This window comes from Pelobates fuscus, chromosome 5 (assembly GCF_036172605.1).
Source record: "Pelobates fuscus isolate aPelFus1 chromosome 5, aPelFus1.pri, whole genome shotgun sequence".
Taxonomy (NCBI): Eukaryota; Metazoa; Chordata; class Amphibia; order Anura; family Pelobatidae; genus Pelobates; species Pelobates fuscus.
This window is the reverse complement of record NC_086321.1, coordinates 351,335,552-351,359,054: the sequence shown is the minus strand read 5'-3', so window position 1 is coordinate 351,359,054 and position 23,503 is coordinate 351,335,552. Positions and strand designations below refer to the sequence as shown.

At 42.7% G+C, this 23,503-nt stretch overlaps 2 protein-coding genes across 3 annotated transcripts in view; both read right to left on the bottom strand.

Moving 5' to 3' along the window:
- Nucleotides 1–7,164: 7,164 nt before the first annotated feature.
- Nucleotides 7,165–15,881, bottom strand: TEKTIP1 (tektin bundle interacting protein 1). Its single transcript, XM_063453296.1, has 4 exons — nucleotides 15,737–15,881; nucleotides 10,434–10,615; nucleotides 7,615–7,740; nucleotides 7,165–7,428 (listed from the first exon to the last, which is right to left on the bottom strand). The coding sequence occupies exons 1-4, from the start codon at nucleotides 15,808–15,810 to the stop codon at nucleotides 7,394–7,396; spliced, it is 417 nt and encodes a 138-aa protein (XP_063309366.1). The 5' UTR covers nucleotides 15,811–15,881; the 3' UTR covers nucleotides 7,165–7,393.
- A 5,205-nt stretch (nucleotides 15,882–21,086) lies between these two features.
- The window catches only part of FZR1 (fizzy and cell division cycle 20 related 1), a 35,395-nt gene continuing 32,978 nt past the window's right edge, over nucleotides 21,087–23,503 (bottom strand). For both annotated transcript variants that reach the window (XM_063455919.1, XM_063455918.1), the window contains exons 13-14: nucleotides 22,466–22,558; nucleotides 21,087–22,120 (exon numbers count right to left, since the gene is read on the bottom strand). In XM_063455919.1, the coding sequence (XP_063311989.1) occupies nucleotides 22,079–22,120; nucleotides 22,466–22,558 (135 nt within the window). In that variant the 3' untranslated portion in view covers nucleotides 21,087–22,078. The remainder of the gene's footprint in view (nucleotides 22,121–22,465; nucleotides 22,559–23,503) is intronic.

Genomic DNA, 23,503 nt, shown 5'->3' with positions numbered 1-23,503 from the left:
AATAAATAACAAAACAGAGGCCACGGATGCTTGCAAAAACAGTCTGATTTCTGACCTCTGCTAAAAGCATGGATCAGTTAAAAAAAACAAACACACAAACAAAAAACCAACCCATTATATAATAGGGATGGACTGAAAGCAATCTGGGCCCTAGGGAAAAAAATGGGATCTAGGCCTTTGAAGGCTAGGACACAGGCATACAAATGTGCATCCCATGTTGTCTACCCTATGTCTGGAGGGGTTAATGAGATGTGTATTCCTGCAATAGTTTCATTCATTAAAAAAGGCTTGGATGGGGGGCGGGGCCTGACCGCCATGCTGACCGGTCGCAGGCCACGGAGGCTCCTGATAAACTTGGTCCAATATGGTTAAAAAAACACACGAAAACGTAAACTGAGTGACCTGCAGTTGAATCAAGCACCCGGGCAGAAGCTGGAGCCACCGCGGACCCTGAGATCGGGAGTGCCAGAGCCCCCAGCGGGCACTATGGGACTTCGGGGTCTGCGGCCTATGAGGGTGGAGAGCGGGACGGACGGCCGCCGTCCTGCTTGTGAACCTGGCCGCCATGCAACAGCCTAGGGACGCACCTCACAGGCCTTGCTTCCCCCCCCATGGACCGGGGGGGTCATCCCGGTCCCCACCGGAGGGGAACCTCACCATCTATAGCCCAGCATCGGACCTACCTGAAGGAGCGCACCACGGGCCAGGCCTCTAAAATGGCGGCGCCGCGATACAATACAACCTCGCATGCCTTCAGGCGAAAGCGTCATCACCCTCACTGTATAAGCCCGCATGGGACCATGCCTTCCGACTACACGGAGAATAAGCTGGGGCAGGAGATGGAGGACAGCGTCGGCGACCGGAGCCCACAACACCGCCACTTACCTGGTACCCCGGAGGCTGGGCCTGGGAAACAATGTCGACTGGAACGACTCATTAGCGGCATCAAAGGCAATCTAGGCTGCCAACAAAGCGACAGAGCCCATCGGCTGCCCTCCCTACTCGCACATGCCATCACCTAACGAGCGGCTCGCCCACATCAGGAAACTCACGTGCTGACCTCCATACCTCATCGCCTAAAGAAGATGGCTGAGCCCAGCCTCGGACGTGCCGGTCACCCAGTGCCCCCCCCACGTTGCACCGCAGCACTCGGGGGCCAGGGACATACATATGGACAGGTCTACCGCCGGTGGTGTTGCTTTTGCTTATGATTTTAATTTCATTCTTATTCTTTCACTTTGAAAATATACATGCTTGTAATTGATACTTAGGCTACCCTTTGGCTGTTGATTAATGCTAGCAGTTTCGTTTACCTTAAATAAGCGCATAATGTTCAACATACACTGCATAATTGTTTAGCTTTGACTTTTAATTACGTGCTATTTTGTTGTACTATTTAATAACTGGCATAGATAGCAGCTAAAATCGCCTAGGTTAACATGAAAGCTTAAACTAGCTAGCTCGGTGACTTGCTGCCCTCTGGTGGCCAATATTAAGCAGTGTGGAGAAATCTGCACCTGATACTCTGTCACATAAGCCTGAAACTTAAAAACTGTATCTTACTCATTCAAATAAGCATGTATAGCTCAGCCATACAGTTTTATTAACGTGTACTTAACTTGATATACTTAAAAACTCAACGTGCTGTTTGCTTTACCATGACTTAGTATATCATTACTGTTTAACCTTTTATACTAAAAATGTATGCATACTTATCGTGCCACAATACTGTTACCATATGTTTATGTAACTTGAGCCTGCTAATGCTGTTGTGGCGACACAGGCATTATTGTACATACCTGCATACCAAAAATAAAGAATTAAAAAAAAAAAAAGGCTTGGATGAAAATGCAAAACAAGCCAACAGAATTGCGATTTAGAGCACTTTCTGTATAATTCTCATTCATTTTTTTTTTTTTAATTTTTTTTTTTATCCTCAATGTAGCTAGCTCATGGTGACACTGGCACATGTACACTGACACATATATATGAAGGATTCTGGTAAAATGCAGACTTGTAAATTGTGTGTGTTCCCAAATAGTATTTGGGAAAGCACAGTGAGTACAACATATACCTGTAAGGTTTTGAGCAATTTGTGGGCATATATCTGTAGCAATTTTTGCATATCACTGCAGTGATCAACAGAAAGGCAGAGACAGCAGGGTAATGTATAAAAAGTCTATTGCCCTGAAAAGTGGTCGAACTGCTAGTGTCGCCATAGAATCACTATAGAAACCAGAGGAACCGGCAGGTTTCCGAACAGACACTTTTTGTACATTATGTCCAGCGTCTCCTTGCAGCCAGACGTTTTTCAAGGAGCACCGCTCATTACTTGCAGTATTAAGTGTTAAACCTCCCAGCAGTGGCAAAACTAATGTAGAGAGGGCCCTGGTGTAAGAATTGTTTTTGCACCCTTACCTGCGCAAGGTTGGTCAAAATGTGGATTCCCATCTATCGTACATGTAACACAGAATATACAATTTGACCATCCTTGCAGGATTTTATTTGTGGTCAGTTCTTGTGTGTTTGAATGTAAGCATGTGTGTGTCAATCTTATGTTGTGTGTACACCACATGTGACCGGGAGAGGGAGGCAGGCACGGTCAGAAATGGACACATATTGTGATCAATCCAATACATATGACTGAAACCAAGTTAGCGGATGATCACCAATACCAGAGTTTTCATGATTTGGCAATAGAATGTCGTGGTCCACTGTGTCAAAAGCCTTGGCAAAATCAAGGAAAATAGCTCCAGTTAGGTCTAGTGTTCCATGCCAGTTTGGATATCATTGCAAACTTTTTTTTTTTTTAATTCTTTATTTTTGTTGTGCTTGAAAGAACAATCGCACATCGATAATGCCACAGCAACATTTACAAACACTTGTAAAAAACACATTTTCATCGACTGCTATACAGCATTTAGCTTAAACGCACAAATTTTTTCAATTAACAATACACGCTAAGTACAGGCTGGGTAACTACACTTGTCATAGTGGATTAAGTCGTCGTTTAGTGACAGTAGTTTATAATATGTAGTATCCTCGCTGCAATGTCGTTCGTATAGTAGCATTAATTCTCTGTAGACATGACATGCATAAACATATGTTGGTTCTAGCATTTATATATAGCAATTACAGGCTATTCAACTTTGCCTCACCAGTCATAAAACTGCCATTAATGCCTCTACTTTGAGAGTGAGTGAAAGGTAATATAGAAACAATAAGTATTATATTAAAACTAGAAAATAAAACCTGGTGGGCATCATTAAGTTTAGTCATATGTCCTAAATTCAGTATGTATAAAGCAATGTAATAAAACAATGCAACAGTAGCTAGCGCTTCTTGAATTAAGACAGGTTCATATACGTTGGTTACAAAGCTCTATTAAATGAAACCACAGGTGCATTATAATTGCTTATAGTGTTAACCTATGGTAAAGTAAAAGCATGGAATTTAAAATTGGGATATGTAATGTGTACTCCGCTGTTTTAAGTTGAAAGAAACAGGCTGAATTGTAGCTGGTATTGTAAGACTTAGAAAACTTAGAAAAATTACAGGCTAGTGACCCTACGATAGTAAAAGGCAGATTATGCAAGCATGTAACATGGGTCAGTGGTATGGCAGACTAGGTCATTGCATCTTATAAAATTAACTTATAACGGTAGCTGGAGATGGGGTAGTTAGAGTCTCAGGGTGCACTGGTCTATTAATTAAAGGTGCATCACCTCTGGGTGTCTCCTGCTATGTTGGAGCGGTAGTAGAGGGGGTTAAACACATACGTGAACATCGTGTTAGCATTTCTCGCCAGATTTGAATAATCAGTTAGTAAGTCCTACAGGTTAATTAATCTAACTAGAGGTGACTAGAAGAAGCATAGTGTTAGCATAGAAAATGTGATATACAGTAGTTATAAAGGGACATAAATCAGGCATTGTGTAGCACTCAGCCGGTAGAGGATCCAGGCCCCCATTCAGCCTATGCCTCTCAGTGGTTCCACTGAGCGTTGATGCAGCTGGACAGTCATCGGGTTCAAATGCCCAGGTAGAGACAGGATTTGTGGCATTGTGGAGCTTGAAGACAGTCCCCGCTGCTCTTGTGAGTGATAATATGCTGGGGAGCGATCTGGCTGAGGTCTGTTCTTAGTGTCCTGCCGGAGTCCCGCCCGCTGTGTTCTGGTGCTGCTCAGGGAGGTTTGGTGACTCGAGTTGCTCTGTGGCTTTAGGTATGTCGGCTGCGTCTTTCGCGGCTTCATCACAGCCGCCTTGTGTGCTTGTCGGTGCTTGTTTGTATGGGTGCCCACTTGGAATGCCTGCAGTGGGGCACTATAATGGCTTCGGCGGGTCTTCGGCCGGATCCACATGGTCACCGCCCGTGCCGCTGTAAGGTTTGGCATACCCCTGCTGCACTGCAGCTCGTAGAAGGCTGTGCAGAGCCTGTCGAGGACCTCTAGGGAGGAAGGCTGAGTATGGTTGCTCATGGCTCCCCTCTGTGGACTGCGACGAGCGGCCATCTTGGACGCGCTCCGCCTGCCTCGTGTTTCTGCCGATTTCGGGTACCTTAGCCAGAGGACTGATCAGTTTGCCAGGTCTGTCTGTCCAGAGGGGACTGGGATATCCCCCACCAGTCCAAAGGGGGGGTTTGGAGACCTGCTTAGGCGCTTATGGGGTCCGGTGTCTGAGAGAGCGGCCGCCTCTCCCCGGCTCCGGCTTCTGTAGGCCGCGCTTGGTATCCCGCTTTCCTAGCTCCCACGGGCTTCAAAAAGGTCTCGATTTGTTCATGGGTGCACCCCCGACGTGGGTGATGCACCCTGGTGGGTCCTTGGGCAGTTTAGCCCTCGATAGTGCCTTTTTTCCTGCTTGTCAAGCAGGAGCTCGTGTCCCCTGCTTCTGCTTAGTTCGACGGTCAGGCTCCGCCCCCCGTCATTGCAAACTTTTAAGAGGACAGTTGTAGTTAAGTGATTTGGATGAAAGCCTAATTGATCAGGGGTTAGATAGTTAGACAGAAAAGTCTGTTATAGCAATAAGTTCACCTAAGTTGCTTTGCTGCTGCACCAGCACTCAGTTATTGCTACATGTATTGTGAACTTTATTTAAGAGACGTCATCTAAGAGACTTTATTTAGAGAGATATATTCTGTATTTTTACGTATTGTATTTTTGAAAAAAACATTTAAAGCTTTGGCTTTATTTCATTTTTTTTTTTAAAAAAATCTTTATTTTCATTGTACAAAAAGGAGGTACAAACATATCTGCAATGCCACAATAGCGTTTACAGACTTTTTTTAAAACTGACAATCTGTGACGTAACAGTAAAGCTGCACTTTTTTTTTTAGTTAGAGTATTGCTGAGTGAGTCAGAAGATTGGTTAATACGAGTATCAATAGCAAAACATGTATTACTGCACATTTGTAAATTGGTTGACAGACTCTGCAGGTATATCAGTGGGGGAAGCTCATTTTCATAAGCGTTTTCATATTCGGGTATACACACTGACTACCTTAGAGGTTTTATAACCAGATGTTAGTATGCTGAAGGGGCTAGAGGCTTGCTAGTGTTAGTACTTTATATTATGCTAGTCAATTTTAAACATAGTGTCACGGTAACCTCCAACACATGCTAAACATTATGCTTATAACCATGTTGAATCGTGTTGCAAACGTGAAGTGGTTTGCTTGGAACCTGAAACTGCGTGCGTGGTTATATATATATTATATAAAAGACAGATGTATGCACAGGCGCTTTTATGCAATGCTAGCTTATCTAAGATGAATATTTAAATAAGGTGCCACCAGGCAGATTGTGGCTTATTGGGTCGTCTTCCGCAATCATTAAGACCATAAAACAGATATTTACTGTAACATTAGATGTGACAATAACAGCAAAGATGTCCGTGTATCGGTAAGCACCGCCAGGGAATCAGCTGATGAGGATGTCGGTGGTGAGTTCCGCGGTGTGCAGATGCCTTCCATCGTGAGAAGCTGGGGTGGCCGTTGGTTCTGGCATCGGGAGAGGCATCCTGTGTCCAGGCTAGGGGATATCTCCCTCAGGGCACCAGAGAGTCCCACTGAGTCCCGCAGACCCGTTATCGGTCAGAGCGTCTGTGGATCGCCGCGGCCACAGCACCCGGTCGTGAGGTGAGTGCGATGCTTTACAGGCCACAGTGTCTAGGTGCGGGTAGCGGTATGCCGAGGTTGATGTGTGAGGATGACCTCTCTGGTTACTCCCTCAGTGTTTGTCCGTGGATTCGGTTATAGGAAGTGCTGATTAGGCGTGCTCGGTTGGGGCAGGCACTGAGCCTTCTTCTGAGGATTGCCGCTGCAGCATTAGTGGACTGTTAAAATGTAGGCTGCCTTCTTCCCTTCTTGCCCGCATTTGTGTTACAGGGTTGATCATGGCTCTGGCTGTGTGATGTATATGTTCTGTTACATGGCACCCCAATGGGCTCACCCCCAGCCCGCGAGTTAGTTGCGTCGCTGTCGGCCATTTTGTTTGGGCCGCCCCATTCCCCTCCCGTGTAGGCCTCAGTCTCTCAAGTCCCAGAGCATCTCACCAGGACCCAGAACCTCCCGATATCAGGTGCTCCAGCTACACCGGGACACTCCAGGACCATGAACTCCTGGAGGCACCCTCAGGGCACTATAGTGCCAGGAAAACGAGTATAGTGGTCCTGGGTTTTCAGTGATGGAAAAATCTGTAATATAGATCGATGTGTGCTAGGAAAAGAATGCTTGTATAAATATGTTTTGCCTCCATAAAGGAATAAAAGCTACTATCCTTTTTATTTCATATAGACTTGGTGAAACATTGTCAAATAAAAGTGCTTTACAAAAAAAACAAAAACAAACATATATAACACATTAGATAGAAGAATCTTAAAACAACCATCCTTCACAGTAAAAGCAACTCACAAGCTTAACCATCCAAAACACTATGAGAAGAGCATATTTACTTACATTGTGTTTATTTTGTTGTTTCTCTTTTTATGATTGGCATGCAAGACGCAAAGTACGTAATTTTCTAACTTGTATTCTACAAAATGTGAATTGTACCCGTGATTCATGACAATAAAAATATTGTCAAAAAAATAAATAAATAAATAAGCTATTTTTAAAATGTTGTAGCGATTGAATGAGGAGGCATGATCATACACAACAGGACAAGGTATATGTGCTTCAAGGAAGAATGAACATTTCAGAAGGAAATGCACGTTTTTATTCTGCAAAGAATGCACTTTGCATTTGAATTTTTTCACAAGACGATTATCTTTCTGTACACATGCATGGAATACACATAATTAGAGCAGGTGGTGCCAACTACATGAGTCAATGATATTGTCCTTCTAACTTGCGTTCCTCTGGCTGATGTGCTTTACGACTTATTCTGTGATCTTTGCTCTTACTTCTGGACTCCAAACTTGTGTCTGTTCAAAACTGAAAGAAATAAGGGTTTACAGTAAGCGTGGTCAATGGTCTCATGGTACCCACTGGCATTCCTTTACCTTATTTGGGCCCATTTTTACCCTGTTATTTTTGCACTAGTGTGCTGTGTTATACCTTTTCCTTGTCTCATGATCACAATGGTAAAACCATGCATACGACATTCTACATACTACATACCAAATTCTTTGCCAGGAATAGGTCTCTCTCTCCACTGGAAAGTTCCCCAACGTGGAGAACTTTGTAGATATTGAGCTGTAAGGCAAGGGTCATACCAGACTGTTTCCCGTAGATGTTGAGAGCTGGCTGTAAGAGTCACATAAACAAACGATTAACACCTCCATAAACCGCAATAACACTAACATTCTAAGCAGTCAGCTGGGTGGCCGCTCTTCGTATGTGCGAACACGTGGCGGAGGCCATCTTTAACCATGAGCAGAGACAGCGGTGTTTGGTCGTCAAGTGTATGGAACTAAAATCGGACACTCGGCGGCACAAACACCGCTGGGACTTCCACCTCCATTTATGTTCGTCGGAATCCATACAAACAAAGTGGCGTTCGGGAGGAGCATACTCCCGAACAAGATACATTAGATGAGCTTATGCTAACAGTTCATTTGTTAGTTTTAGTATGTTTTGTACTCCCGAAAGAGACCGACTGCACAGTCTGATTTTATGGAACCCTTTTGGGCAGGCGCCTTGTGTGCGGTCGGTCTAAACTATACCCGGGTTGCGTTTTGGCTGCGTTTGTAGGATCTGAGCGCTTTTTGGATATGCTGGGTGCTCAGATGTAGGCTATCCGGGCATATAGTACTTGAGGGGGTACCTTGTTGTTAACTGTGTGTTTTGGGGTGTTATTACTGTATATGTCCTGGACCTAAGAGTTAATATAATTATGTTGTGCATTTTGTCTCAATCTACTCTTAGGTCCAGTGGGGAATGCACCTGAAATATGTTTCAGGCAACCCCTTGCATGGGGATTCAGCTAAAAGGCTGTGTGTGGCTCCATTAAACCAGTTATACCCCCAGAGCAGTGTGGCCTCCAGTTGCTGGGGATGAGGTGGGAGATTCCTGGATTATTTTACTGTGTTTGGCTGTTCCATTGGCGTGTTATACTTGTTCCAGAGTATATTTTGGAGGAACCATCGGAGGAGAGTCCATGCTAGGACAAGGTCAGTAGCACACACTTATCCTGTAACAGCTGGGCGAGAGAAACTTCCAAACTTACTTTTCAGCCACATCTTAACTCCATGAGAGAGCTGGCTGGAGGGGTCACATGGCCCCAGTGAGCAGCTCTTTGATGTTTGGGTATCGAGACATTTTATACTCTAAATTTTAGTTCGAATACCAAATTGTTTGTGAACAGGAACATTCGAGTTCCGAGGTTCCACTGTATTTGAATGTTAAATGTTTGATATTTGAAAATATTAGCTCATTGTGCGCATAACAAATATAACATAAAGAGACTATGTTTACATTAAAGCAGCGCTGTCTGAATGCTAAACTAACCTTCAATCTGTTCCTTTTCTCTTAATTACTCCTAATCTGTTTTTCCTTTCTTCTTTTTTGATAATTTTCTATTAACATACATAAGGCAATGTAGGGACTGCTTTCCCTTATGTATTTTTCTCTGCTTGACAAATCTTGACAAAAGGCAAGCTACCTCTGTCAAGTTTTATCGCTAGCAATGGCTGGGGGATAAATACATTATTTTGCTAATCACAAAACAATACCCATAGATCCTCCATAGAAATTAGTGCTGTACTCTTGCGCAAGCGTGAGATTACTGCACTGATGTGGACTCCTGGAGATGAAGCATCGGGAGCTGAAAGAAGATGGTGGCGTCCGCAGAGGTCAGCATGTCTACTCTCTGCGGCACCCCCGGGTCCCGGCGATGTCACGATGTCGCCTTTGGAGAATATGCAAAAACCTCAGAAGGTGACAGAGCAGCTTTAATTTTAAGGGGAAAAAATAAAAAACTGAGCAGAGATTTAAAGTACCCTGTTTGGATATTCTGCCAGGGACATTCACAAAGCTAGGAGTTGTTCATAACGTAGAGTAAATTTAAAGTGAATTTCAAATTTTAGGTTAAAATGCAGTTATTTCAGCTTAAAAATTTGAAATTGAGTCTGAATTCCTGACATTTTACACTTGTGGTCCTGAAACGGAACGGCCCAGGTCAAAGGGGGGATAGGGTTTTTATAGGACAAACTCCTCCCTACAAATACAGGCCTTTGGCCTTAAACCATATGCATAATCTTGTCTGACTTGACATTCTTCTATGAAAAACATCAACTGGGTAGCTACACCTCAAGTACTGCAGAATATAATTCTGTATGATCACAAAAATCCGGCCAGACGCTTTGGTCATAAAAATCTTTGCAGTTTATCCACTAAACTCCAATTTGTAGCTAAATAAAATCAGAATTGCCAAACATAGGCAACAATAGCTAATTTGGAATAATTCTAAATTTTGAGTTTTGTGGAAACCCCTCCCCCGTCCTTCTAACCACTTGTTTCACAGTTAATGCTATGAAATACCAAGAATAAATCCCATCTTTAATAAAATTGATACTTATTCACCAGCTGTGAACTATGTACATATTAGCTAGGCCTACCTCCTTCTCCCCCCGATAGGCCTGGATTTGGCCAATTTGGGACTCCTGTCCTGGGTTTCATTTTTGGTGTCCTGATTCTGGCGACACCAGAAACAAGTCCCCAATAAACTCAGCTTGAGCACGTCACTAGACGTATTTGCAATGTGTATGGAGAATCCTCAGTACGGCAGGAAGTGCCGCTATTAGTCAGCCTGGCGTAAATGTTGACTAGTTCCATTTTGGGTGCAGGACAACACACCGTGGCACCATTTACACGCCTCCTATTGGCCCACTATTGACCTAGTACCTTCACTAAAGCCCCTCCTATCTGCATTCCAGCTAGAGCAAACATTTCTCTTTGTTGGCCATTTGAAATATTATTTTGAAATAATATTTACTTACCATGGGGTAGAGCCTCCCGTTCTCTCTGACTGTGTCCCTGTTTCCACTTGTCATAAATCTCCCGGTTCTTTCCTGCGTACAATGTTTGTGTTTTAACATCCACGCCCATTGGTCCAGAATGAGTCCGGACTGCTTGATGCAAGGTGGGGCAAGAGTAGCCATGAAGAAATGGAAGATCTCTACTGCAACCAGATGGAAAACAAAATTAAAAAATCATAAGGCTACTATGGGGGTACGTGTACTTCCTGCAATCTCTACAGTTAGCAGAAAGCCAGACATTATATTATATAAAATATTCTCTCACGCAGATCTTTTCTCTCTTACCTAATAAAACAAGCATCGTCAGATTATGTAGACACGTATAAATTATATTAACACTAAAAGAACTTTAGCTTAATGAAGCAGTTTTGGTGTATAGATCATGCCTTTAAAGTCTCACTGTCATTTAGGAGTTGTGACTTTTTTTTTTTTTTTTCCCAGTTTATGCTGCACTAACCAGGGCTGTCTTTAATATTGATTTGACCCAAACAATTGCTTTGGGCCCCCCTGAACCCCATAATGTTAGTGTTTTACTAAAGGGGTCTGTTTGTATGCAATGTTTGTATTTGCATGCAGGGATGTGTTTGGATGTAGTGTTGTGTTTTAAATGCAGATGTACATTTCTGTGTAGTATTATTATATGATTTTGGAGTTCAAATTCAGGGTTGTCTTTGTATGAAATGTTTGTGTTTGCAGGGGTGTGTTTGCATGTTGTGTTTGATTGCTGGGATGTATGCACATACATACTAACACAGATATACATACACATTAACACGCAGATATACACACATAATCACTATGATGCATGCACACACCTTGACACACAGATACACACCGACACAAACACACTGGCATATACACACTCAGATACACGCATACAAACACTAGCACATCCACACACAGAAATACACACTGACACAGATACATACAATTCAGATACACACAGGGGTGTATCTGTGTGCAGTGCTAGAATGTTGAGATGTATGCATTGCCACATACACACAGATGCCCACTTAGGCAAACACTGAGATACACACAGGAACACAGTTACTCATACAGTGATGTATTTGTGTGCAGTGGTATATTTATGTGCAGTGTTGGCATTATAATGCGGTGATGTACGTATCGCCACATGCATAGATACACACTGACACAAATACACTCACACACACGTACAGATACACAGACATGCAGCTACACATACACATTGACACACATACAGCCAGATACATACACACACACACACACACAGCTAGATACACATAAAGTCATAAACACACGCTGACACAAACTCAGCCAGATACACCCACAGACATATATACAGACTGACACACACAGCCAGATACACATAAAGTCATATACTGTACACACACTGACACAAACTCAGTCAGATACACACACAGCCAGATATACAGACTGACATGCAAGCCAGACACACACAAACACATACAGACAGACATACACAGCCAGGTACACACTGACACAAACTCAGCCAGATACACACACTGACACAAACTCAGCCAGATACACACGCTGACAGATATAAAGACTGACATACACAGCCAGATACACACACTGATACAAACACAAACACAGCCAGATACACATAAAGTCATATACTGTACACACACTGACACAAACTCAGTCAGATACACACACAGCCAGATATACAGACTGACATGCAAGCCAGACACACACAAACACATACAGCCAGACATACACAGCCAGGTACACACTGACACAAACTCAGCCAGATACACACACTGACACAAACTCAGCCAGATACACACGCTGACAGATATACAGACTGACATACACAGCCAGATACACACACTGACACAAACACAAACACAGCCAGATACACATAAAGTCATATACTGTACACACACTGACACAAACTCAGTCAGATACACACACAGCCAGATATACAGACTGACATGCAAGCCAAACACACACAAACACATACAGCCAGACACACACACACACACACAGCCAGATACACACACTGACACAAACTCAGACAGATACACACACACAGACAGATATACAGACTGACATACACAGCCAGATACACACACTGACACACACACAGCCAGATACACACACTGACACAAACTCAGTCAGATACACACACTGACACAAACTCAGTCAGATACACACACAGCCAGATATACAGACTGACATACAAGCCAGACACACACACAGCCAGGTATACACGCTGACACAGACCCAGGTACACAAGATATATAAGAATCAATTTACATATTAGATCCACCCTCCCGTCTCCTTACCTTTTGGGTACAGAAGAGTGGCTTCCCTGGGGTCCAGTGGGAGCTGGATGGCCAAGACCATTAGGCTTCCTCAGTCCCTCTCCACTTCTTCCTCCTCTGTGTGTGCCTCACACTCAAAAGTCAGATACACGGCCCTCTCCACCTTCTCTTCCTGTGTATACCTCCTCCTTCCCACGAGGCTCTCTGTTACTTGGGAGGAAGTGATGTGACTTCACTTCACTTCCTCCCAGCAGACCGCGGGAACAAACAGAATGATAGGGGCCCTGTCCAGAGCACTAGTAAAGGGCTGGGACCCTGATTACTTCAGGTGTGGCTGCCCACTGGGACATTTCTCAGGATCCTGGTGGGCTTGTTAGTATCCTGTTTGTGGGCAGGGGGCCTGGGGCAGCTGCCTCGGGCCCCCCAGAAGTAACTGGGCCCGGGGCAGCTGCCCTGTTTTCCTCTCGTTAAAGACGGCCCTGGCACTTACCACACCTCCTCTAGCTGTGACTGACACAGCCTGCATGAAAACAAAATGGTTTAATTTTCAATCACATGTAACATACTTTAGATGGTTTTATCTCTTGCTCTGTAAATTGAACTTTAATTACATATAGGAGACTCCTGCAGGGTCTGGCAAGTTATTAACAGAGCAGGAGATAATACATTCTAAATTAAACAGAATTTGCAATAAAGGAAATGTAAACATTAGATGACTCTTTACAGGAAGTGTTTAGGAAGGATGTGCAAGTCACACGCAGGGAGGTGTGCCTAGGGCTGCATAAACAAAGTGATTTAACTCTTAAATGAGAATTGAGCACTACAGGAGCATGATCTATACATAAAAACTGCTTTATTAAGTCAAAGTTGTTTTGGTGACCATAGTGTCCCCTTAATCAAACAGTTTGAGAGGGGATGGGGACCATATTCCGATTAAATGGCAATTGTAGGCACTGTAACTGCTTCATCTTATTGAAGTGGTTATAGTGTCTGGAGTTCCCTGATGCCATCTTTTAATTCTGCATTAAACCGTTTTTTAAAGTTTTTAGTGCTAAACATCACCAGCAGCCCTTGCCCTCTGTGCTGCTTGGGCTACTGAGGAAACATTGCTACATGCAGACCCCTCTCCAGAGCTCCCACCAAATTCCACTTCGAGGCAGAGGTAGAACTTGGTGGGAGCTCTGGATAGTAACCAGACAGGACATGTGGCTGCAGTGCTCACTGATTTGAGGAGTAACAGACAGACAAGAATAAAGTAAAGATAGAGTGGAAAAACACCCAATTCAATGCGAGCTGTCGGCCGCCCTGCGTCCCTGTTACCACGGTGTCCAGGAAGTCTCAAAAAGTGCAAACCTGGTGTTAACTATTGGAGAAAAAGGTGCTGCTACAATCACTCCACATAGAATACAGTATAATTACAAAAAGCATTAGCTCCTTGACCAGTGTTCCCCCATTAGATTATGCATTAAAAAAAAAAAAAGAAAGAAAGCACATATTTATTAAATTTATACTCTGATATAGACATAACCCATCTTCTTAAGAGAAGCTGGACACTAACCTTCCATTCAACCCATATCATATCCTAACCTGCTTTCTAACCCTTACTCACATATTAAACCCCTAGTCTTAAAGGGACACTCCAGATCCCTAAACAACTTTAGCTTGCTAAAAAGCTTTATGTGTGAAGAGTGTGTCCTATTTTTTTCATTTTGCAAAAAGTGCAGATTTTTAGTAGAAATTGACACTTTTATAAATTAAGCTGGTTACACATCCTGTTACTGCCTGGTTTGGTTAGCTCTGTTGAGCTAAACTCAAGAGGCAGCAATTGCCCAGAGAACCTGCCTTGCAAAGACTTCTAACTGAGCTGCATTGGGAAGTCTGTGATTAGGGGTTTGAATAGGCATCAGACACGAGAACTGCAGGCTTTGCAACCTGTGTTTAGATATACCCCCATTGAAAAAACACATGATTAAATATATGCATGTTTTTATTTGGGCATATCTACTAAACAGTCATTTCGTTTGCATTGGAGTGTCCCTTTAAGTCTGCTTATCTCATCACAAAACATGCTGTATGGCCGGTATTTACTGGATATGATCAGCATTATTTCTTACACCGCCCAACGTTTCAATTGGACAAATAGGGACACTTTAATTTTAAGGGTGTGACTAGGGGCGAGGTTGTTCTAGGAAATTGTAGGTGAGTTACTAATAAAGATTTTTCCAACTAAAATGTAATTTAGAACAGGAACAATGTACCTTTTGACACAGACTGATTTCCAAACACATTTATTGCTGTATAAAGACACGTTACTGGGAGTATTATTGCTGTGGAGCTCTGTTATACACTCAAGACACACAAACAATATAAAGCTCCTAGAAAAGAGGGACAGGGGGATTTGGGCCTAAAAGAGGGACTGTCCCTAGTAAATAGAGACACTTGGGAGGTACGCTCTTACCTAAATCCACAGTAAGACTAGACAGGTATCCACTACTTCCTAGTCTGAATAATGATCAGTGAAGAAAGATTCATTGGGATTGGATTTTTACAGCAATCTCTAGCAGTTATGTTTACATTAGTTTATTTTGAAGCATTGTCAGCCTGGAATTCACATTTACACAGGTCAATGTATTTGGGTTGTGCTGCTTCTCATGCATTGCATAGTTGCACACTAATGTCTGAACTAGTATCCAGAGAAATAGAACTCTATTTTTGTATTTGAAAGAGGAGACATCAATGAACTACATTGTTATACAATTAACCCTTAAAGGGCCAATGTCCAATTTGATATAATATCAGTCTGGACCTGTCGCTGGTGTCGATTTACTAGTTTGGTAAAATAAATAATAATAAATCTAGATAATAATGTCCCCTGCGGTATTAATTGCATTTCGTTTAAAATATTTCTTACAGTAATTTGACCAATAACTATATATTATCAAATAGAGGTACATGCAAACACCGTTATTAATATACATCTCACTCCTTGCGCACCTGTTGTTGGTAGAGGGGAACTCTGCCTCCAATGTCCGTCGTGGAATATACTCAATGACCTCAGGGTGCTCCATGCTGAAGGCTGTAAACTTTGGGAAGGGGGCAAATGCAGACCAATGTCTAGCAGCGTGTAAGATAAAGCGATTGTTTGATTGTTTTGTCTATACTGTGTGTCATAGCAACAGCTGATCTGTCAAAGGGAGGTAAGAGGAGCAGGGGAGGGGACATTTAATGATTATGTGCACTCAGATAGTAACAAACTGCAGTTCTTTTAGCCACGTTAACAGAGCATGGAATAGACAGACAGACAATTTTTATTTCAAATATTAGCAGTGTTATTCAAAGTGAATTTCAAATTCACAGTAAAAATAGTCAGTACCAGTCAGCTATGCTTCTAGTTTACTTTGGCCTCAAATTTCAAATTCACTTCAACTTCTAAATTTAGTGAATAGGTCTGTACATATATACATTCTGATCACCCATAGTAGATGTACCCCCAGAAAACATGCATGCAGTCTGTTCTTCAGGTTTTTTGGGGGAATCTTTGAGCTGTAGTATCGAGAGGGCTTAAATTTGAAGTCTTATTCTACTAGCCACGCCGAGAAAGTTATTCACCAATGCAAGCCATAGAATACACTCCAGGCATACATTTCTTCTTGGTAGTGGTAACATTTCACTTGCCAATGGCTATTGGAAAAGTTGAACCCTGGTGCAGTTTATTGACAAGTGGGAAAGGCAGCAACGCAGTGGCCAGTGGCGGATCCAGAGCTTTATCTCGGGAGGGGCACTTGTAGATTATTTAAAGAAATAACCCATGCACAATAACCACTACTGCTCTGTGTAGTGGTTATGGTGCCGGGACCCCCTCCCAGAGTAAGTAGTCAAACCGTTTAAGAACAGTTTGACAACTTACCTCGGGTCTGCTGGGATATGGGACAGTAGTAGGGCATAGGAGCAGTGGTGTGTGTGAGTGGTGCAGTGTGTGTGAAAGGTTCAATGTTTGTGTGAGGTGTAGTGTGTGAATGTGTAGGGTGTGTGGGTCAATGTGTGTATGGGGGGCAGTTTGTGTGTGTGTGGGGCAATGTGTGTATGGGGGCTGTGTATGTGTGTGTGGGGCAATGTGTGTATAAGAGGCAGTGTGTGCATGGTGGGCAGTGTATGTGTGTGTGTGTTAGTGTGTATATGGGGGGGCAGTGTGTGTATGGAGGGCAGTGTGTGTGGGGGGACAGTATGTGTCGGGCAATGTGTGTGTATGGAGGGCAATGTGTGTGTGGGGGTATTTGTGTAGGGGGGCAGTGTATGAATGTGTGGAGAGGAACGTAGGGAGGCTTTTTTATAATGTGTTTATTTTATTTTTTACTTAATAAAAATAAATAATTTTACTGAGGGAGGACATTTCTTGATCCCTGGTGGTCCCAGTGGTGAGAGTGAACTCTAGCCTGCAGCTCCAGGGCTAGAGTTCACTCTCGCGTCTGGAGCGTTGCCGTGGCAACCGCAACAACGCTGCTTGCTCGCGAGAAAAGGACCCGGAGGAGCTGCAGGCTGAGCCCCCGTGTCCTCTATCCGCTGCCAGTACAGTACTCCCCTCCGGTTCTTGAAAGCACATTGCAGGGCTGGTGCTTGGACAGTGTCAGCCCTGCATTAGCAGGCAGGGGAGAGTCTCGGGGGGAGGCAATTGCCTGTTGCCCCCCCATCACCTGATCCACCAGTGGCTGTTGCCAAGCGCTGTGGAGGGGTTACAGAAAACCTTTAGATGTTTGAGATGCCTTTAAATGTTGAAGCACACAAGCTGTGTTGTGGACAGGTGATGTGTTTACAAATGTCCTTACAATTTTTAATACGGTTGCTTGGTCAATATAGGCATACTTCTCCAATAAATACAATAGGTCTTACTGTAGGTTACATTTCATGCTTGTGCAATTACGTAAAATAAGACATTGTCTTGTTTACCAGCATAAAAGCCTCCAGGAACAAAACTAGTTAAAGGGACACTATAGTCACCTGAACAACTTCAGCTAAATGAGGTTGTTCAGGTGAGAACTTTAGCTCCCTGCAGCCTTTCTCATGTAAACACTGTATTCTCTGAGATAATACAGTGTTTACATTGAAAGCTAGGAACACCTCCAGTTGCAGTCACTCAGAGTGAACCAGAGGGACTTCGGAGTTGATGGAGGCATAATATGCCTCCATCCACTCAGATCTGCTGTCAGCAGAGCACAGGGCAGCACTGTGCACAGCATCCTGTGATTCAGTATCTCCTCCCTCTGCATGCAGACACTGAACTTTCCTCATAGAGACTCATTGATTCAATTGATCTCTATGAGGAAATGCTGATTGGCCAGAGCTGTGTTTGAATCATGCTGGCTCTGCCCCTGATCTGCCTCCTTGTCAGTCTCAGCCAATCCTATGGGGAAGCACTGTGATTGGATCAGGCTACCACATGTCAGCAGACTGCTTGTTTTTTCTGAGTCTAACAGCATGCAGAGTTACAGCTTCAGGTTTGAATACAGTAAGATTTTTACTATATTTATGGAGGCATGAGGGGCCCAGGGTGGCTAGATGGTGGTGTTAACACTATAGGGTCAGGAATACATGTTTGTGTTCCTGACCCTACAGTGATCCTTTAAGATTTTTTCTTTTTAAGCAGAAACCTGTTAATTTTTAATTCTAGCAAATCGGGGTTGTGTATGATAACAGCTCGCAGGACAGCATCGCATCTTTGGCATTCTTTTTTTAATGTAAAGATCACAGGTTGACAAAGCGTAGAGCAGGGGTGACAAAAAGGTAGAGCCCCAGGTATTTAAAAACTACAGATTCCATGACAAGTTGTAGTTCATCTGGTGATCTACTTTCTGGGCACCCCTGGTATAGTTCTTGCCCCTGCAGTCTTGCTGCATAATCCGCTGTCATTTAGACTTATTGCATCTCTACAGAGACTGTTCAGCGTCTTCATGCAGAGCGAGATGTGGAACATTGCAGGACCATATCCAGGAAGCCCCTCATGAGAACACTGTGTCATTTTAAAGCATTCCGAAAGCATTATGGGAGGTGCAGTTCTACAACTATGTTTTGGGCACCCCTGGCGTAGAGCTTTAGCAAAGTTCTATGGCACCTGTCAACTTTGTCATTGGCTAAGTTCTTCCTTCCTTCCCGCACTGACGCATTGGTACCCAACAGCAAAGGCAATACACCCCCTCCCCGCAACACCTGAACAATGTACCAAACATATACGTGTTATGATGCACACACCCTATGAAGGGCACTTAAGACTTCCGGTGAGTATATTTGCAAGATGGGGACATTGTGTATGAAGACCCAGTGGGAACGAGAGTATATTAAAAATGTAAATCACTACCACCCCCGTAAAGGTAGATGAAGGTACATGTTACTTGGTGCAAGAGAGAGATCAACAAAATACATCATTAACCCTGTGCAAGTACCTTGAATGTACAAAGATGATTAAGCAGTTATTCCAGAATTTAGAGGGACACTCCAGGCACCCAGACCACTTCTGCCCATTTGAGTGGTCTGGGTGCCAACTCCCACTACCTATAACCCTGCACCTGTAATTATTCGCTTTCATAAACTGCAATAATTACATTGCAGGGTTAACTCCTCCTCTAGTGGAGGTCTACTAGAGGGCACTTCCGGGATTCTAGCACAGGTTTTCTGTGCTAGAGCGTCGCTGGACGTCCTCACGCTGTGTGAGGACCTCCAGCGTCGCTAAAATCCCCATAGGAAAGCATTTTCAATGCTTTCCTATGGAGAGGTCTAATGCACGTGATCAGTCTCCCCCACTGGCTGACGTGATGAAGGGGAGGACATCGTTGCTGCTTTTGATTAGTAACTGAAAGGGTTTTCACCCCTTCAGCAACTGGGGATGGGAGGGAGAGGGGGACATGCAGTGCCAGGAAAACGGATTGTTTTCCTGGCACTGGAGAGTCCCTTTAAGCAAATACAGACATTTTACATTCTATTTGTATTTTTTTTTTTTATAAAGTTGTATTGTTCATATTGCAATAGAGTGCAGTTTTAATACTTAGCAAATATTCCAGCCTGTGAAATATGGCAATTTAAAAGGGACACTATAGTCACCAGAACAACTACAGCTTATTGCATTTGTTCTGAGTAGAATTTTTCAGAGAAAATGCAGTGTATACATTACAGCCTAGGGATACCTCCACTGGCCACTCCTCAGATGGCTACTAGAGGTGCTTCCTGGGGCAGTGCTGCCAAATGTGCAGCACTGCCATTCAGTGTTTCCACCCTCTGCCTGCAGACACTGAACTTTCCTCATAAAGATGCATTGATTCAGTGGCTTTCTGAGGAGATGCTGATTGGACAGGGCTGTGCTTGACTTGTGCTGGCTCTGCCCCTAATCTGCCTCCTTGACAGTCTCAGTCAATCCTATGAGGAAACGTGATTTTCTCAGACTTCTGATGATATCAGCAGACACAGTCAAACAGGGGCAGAGGGAGCAGCTGCAGGCTTGAATAAAAGCGAGACTTTACTATATTTAGGGTGGTTTTAACTAAAAAAAAAATAAAAAATTGATGTTTGTGTTCCTGACCCTATAGTGTTCATTTAAGGTAGAAAATACAAGGTATAGAACTTTATTTCATTACAGCACCTATATAAAAGATACATGCTCTATTATCTTCTATTGCTAGTCATGTGTTGTGTTTCCAACAGTATGCTAGTATTTCTAAAACAAAAAAGGGGCACAATAATGAAATTGTTAAAAAAAAAATAATTCTTCCAGGAAATATACATCCCACTACCTATGCTGTACACAAATACAGCAGGATTAAGGGTAGTTTGTGCTCCACAAATCCATAGAGTTGCATGGACATTTAAAGAGGTAACCTCTGACAGCTTTTGGGCAAAGAATGATGGGGGGTGTGATAGAACGAGAACCACTAATCAACGTTAAAATAGCGTTGCTTCTCACGCTTCCTTGGACAGCAATGGGGTAGATGTTTTGCTAATACCATAGATATGGCTAAAAATAAATAACTACATGAAAAGGGCTGAAATTGAAATATACTTTTCCATACTTTGTTTTCTAAATGATGGGTCCTGAAAAAACTAACTTGGTTTTTCAAAAAACAAAAAACACAGCACTTGATGTAGGATCAGGAAGTCAGGCTCCAAGTGGGAACATTACAAAAGAAATTATAGAAAACAAAACAAATCTTGTCTCTTGAATCCTATGATCGATCTTTAGAATGCAGAAAAAGATAGACAAGAAATTCACTCTTCAAAGTGCTCAATGCAATGTCACAGATCACACAGAAGGTATTATACAAACAGTCACATGCACACGAACTGAAACAATAAATAACTCACATTTTCAACACCAAGCATGGGATTTTTTTTTCTTCTTTAAAAACAAAGAATAAAGAGTAGGACCTTTTCCCCCCATTCTGGGGGTAATAATACAAAACCAACTTGAGAGCACACACAAACTGTCCAATTGGCTGCTGCTCAAACCTCGTCGCGGAGGTTACAATGCTGTATAATTAGAGGTGGACATATCAACTAAAGGTTAAGTGCTTTCCTTGAACAAACTGAAGGACATCTTGCTCTTCCCACCTCCAAAAAACGCACAAATGTAAAAAAACAAATTTAAACACAGGGAGCCGATCATTAGAGACTGATCTGAAATCGAGCATTAAATTAACATTAAAAATACAGAATATCTGTAAAATGAAACAAATTGCACTAATATTAACAAGCAACATAGGAATTGCTGACTTTCAATCAAACATTCATAAAATAAGCCCCTCTGCACACACTACTGCCCTCCCCAACCGAGATCATAGGAGAAAATGGTAAAAGGTTTGTTTTTTGGTTTGATTTTTTTTTTTTTTAGAAGACTGCAAATTGTACTTTGTGGTAAGAGCCTTCGGGCCCACTTTTGCATGCAAGTTTCACAAGTAACCCTCAGTACCACTTAAAAGAGACAGCAATGTCACTGTATAGGAGGAGGACTGAATGATATTTTTTTGACAGCTGGAGAGGGCTACACAACATCACACTAGGGGGAAATATCAAAAGATAAGATATACATCAGCATTTTTATACACACACTTACAAACAGCTATATAACCAGCGGTTGTGCCATGATCGATCCATCCAACCCTCCCCACAGCCCACGGTAAAGAGTGGTCCCTTCTCTCTCCCCCCAAAATATATATGCGGATATTTATTTATTTTTTAATTATTATTTAATGCCTCCATTTTCTATAAAGTCTTTAATCCTCCTGTATTGACTCCAGAACAGGAAGAAAGCTGGTTATCAAGAATGGAAACAGTCCAGGGAGGAAAAAGGAAGTGAAGTTATCGTATTCGCGTGAAGAGGTTAAGAACAGAGACGGATTCCTAAGAGAGAAGAGAAGAAAGGGAAAAAAAATTAGTAACATTTTAAAAAGATGAAATATACGTGTGTGCATTACTCTGATATGCAACGTATCTTTATCGCTATTAACGCACATACAATTGGAATGTCAATTTCTAACTACACGTTCCCTTTTAAATACCCAAAAGGAATCCTTTCAGCACTTGTTGATTGAACTGTAGTGATACTTAGACGAAGGATTTCAGTTTAACAGATAATCTCCCCTAAAAGCACACCATTATGTTGGATTCTCCCACCACTTAAAGTTAACCTTAAAACAAAAAACACACACCAACCCAAAACCAAATCCATTTAACAAAGCAACCAACCTTTGTTGACCGAGTTTTACTAAAAACATTCCAGAATCGTAATGTTTCATCACCAGCTCCTGTAACAATGGCTTCCCCATCAGGAGACATGGCCTATGGGAAGAAACAGAAGATTAACGTTGATTTGCTCTTGGCATATACAGAATGTACAGAGCTGCCTAGTCCTATGTGGATATCGTGGTCTATTACAGTGGCTGGTTTTCAGAGTATACAGCATGAAAAGTTTAACTTTGGCTTAAGATTTTTAAACAAAAAATTTATAAAAAGAAAAATCCTCTCTATATATTCTTTTTATTCTGTGCTGCCCCTGCAGCTTCCTTAATGTGAGCAGGTCTTGGTTTCATATGTAAATATATTTGAGAGTCCAGACCAATTCCTGTTGCTTCGCACCCCTCCCTGTCACAGGTGCCTCATTCCATGGCCCTATTTAACCTTGCACTGCAGAGCTTTAAGAGGAAGGATTTCTTAAGTAAGTGGGTTAAGCTCAAAAGAGCAAGCATTGGGTTGCTAGGATACAATCTGCAAAAAAATGGGGTTCATTGCAAAAGCCTGCCACAATGCCAAATTTTTCTAGGTTTCGTTAGATAAAATACTCTGAGCTTTGAAGTTGACATTTAGAGTAAGTGTAAATTAAAGCTAAAAACACTTATATGTGCAGCAAAAGTACTTTCAGCATCTCACACACGGCCTTCTACAGGAAAGGGGTTAAAAGTCCAGCAGCAGATTTAATACACAGCGTTACCAAACAATCTTGGAAAGACGTTGCTTGCTTGGAGCCATTTAGGAATGCAGTTTGACAAACTATATTAGTGCAGGCATGCACCTGCCATACTTTTAAAAAGCTAACTTAAAGGGACACTCCAGGCACCCAGACCACTTCTGCCCATTGGAGTGGTCTGGGTGCCAACTCCCACTACTCTTAACTATGCAAGTGTAATTATTGCAGTTTTTTTTATAAACTGCAATAATTACATTGCAGGGTTAACTCCACCTCTAGTGGCTGTCTACTAGACAGCCACTAGAGGTCACTTCCTGACA

Bases quoted from the DNA above. Each gene is read 5' to 3' on its own strand.
- TEKTIP1 (XM_063453296.1), bottom strand. From the start codon at position 15,810: ATGGAGCACCCTGAGGTCATTGAGTATATTCCACGACGGACATTGGAG. The intron at 10,616-15,736 runs GTGCGCAAGGAG...ATCTGGTTGCAG, and splicing joins TTCCCCTCTACCAACAACAG to TAGAGATCTTCCATTTCTTC. The intron at 7,741-10,433 runs GTAAGTAAATAT...TGACTCTTACAG, and splicing joins ACGGGAGGCTCTACCCCATG to CCAGCTCTCAACATCTACGG.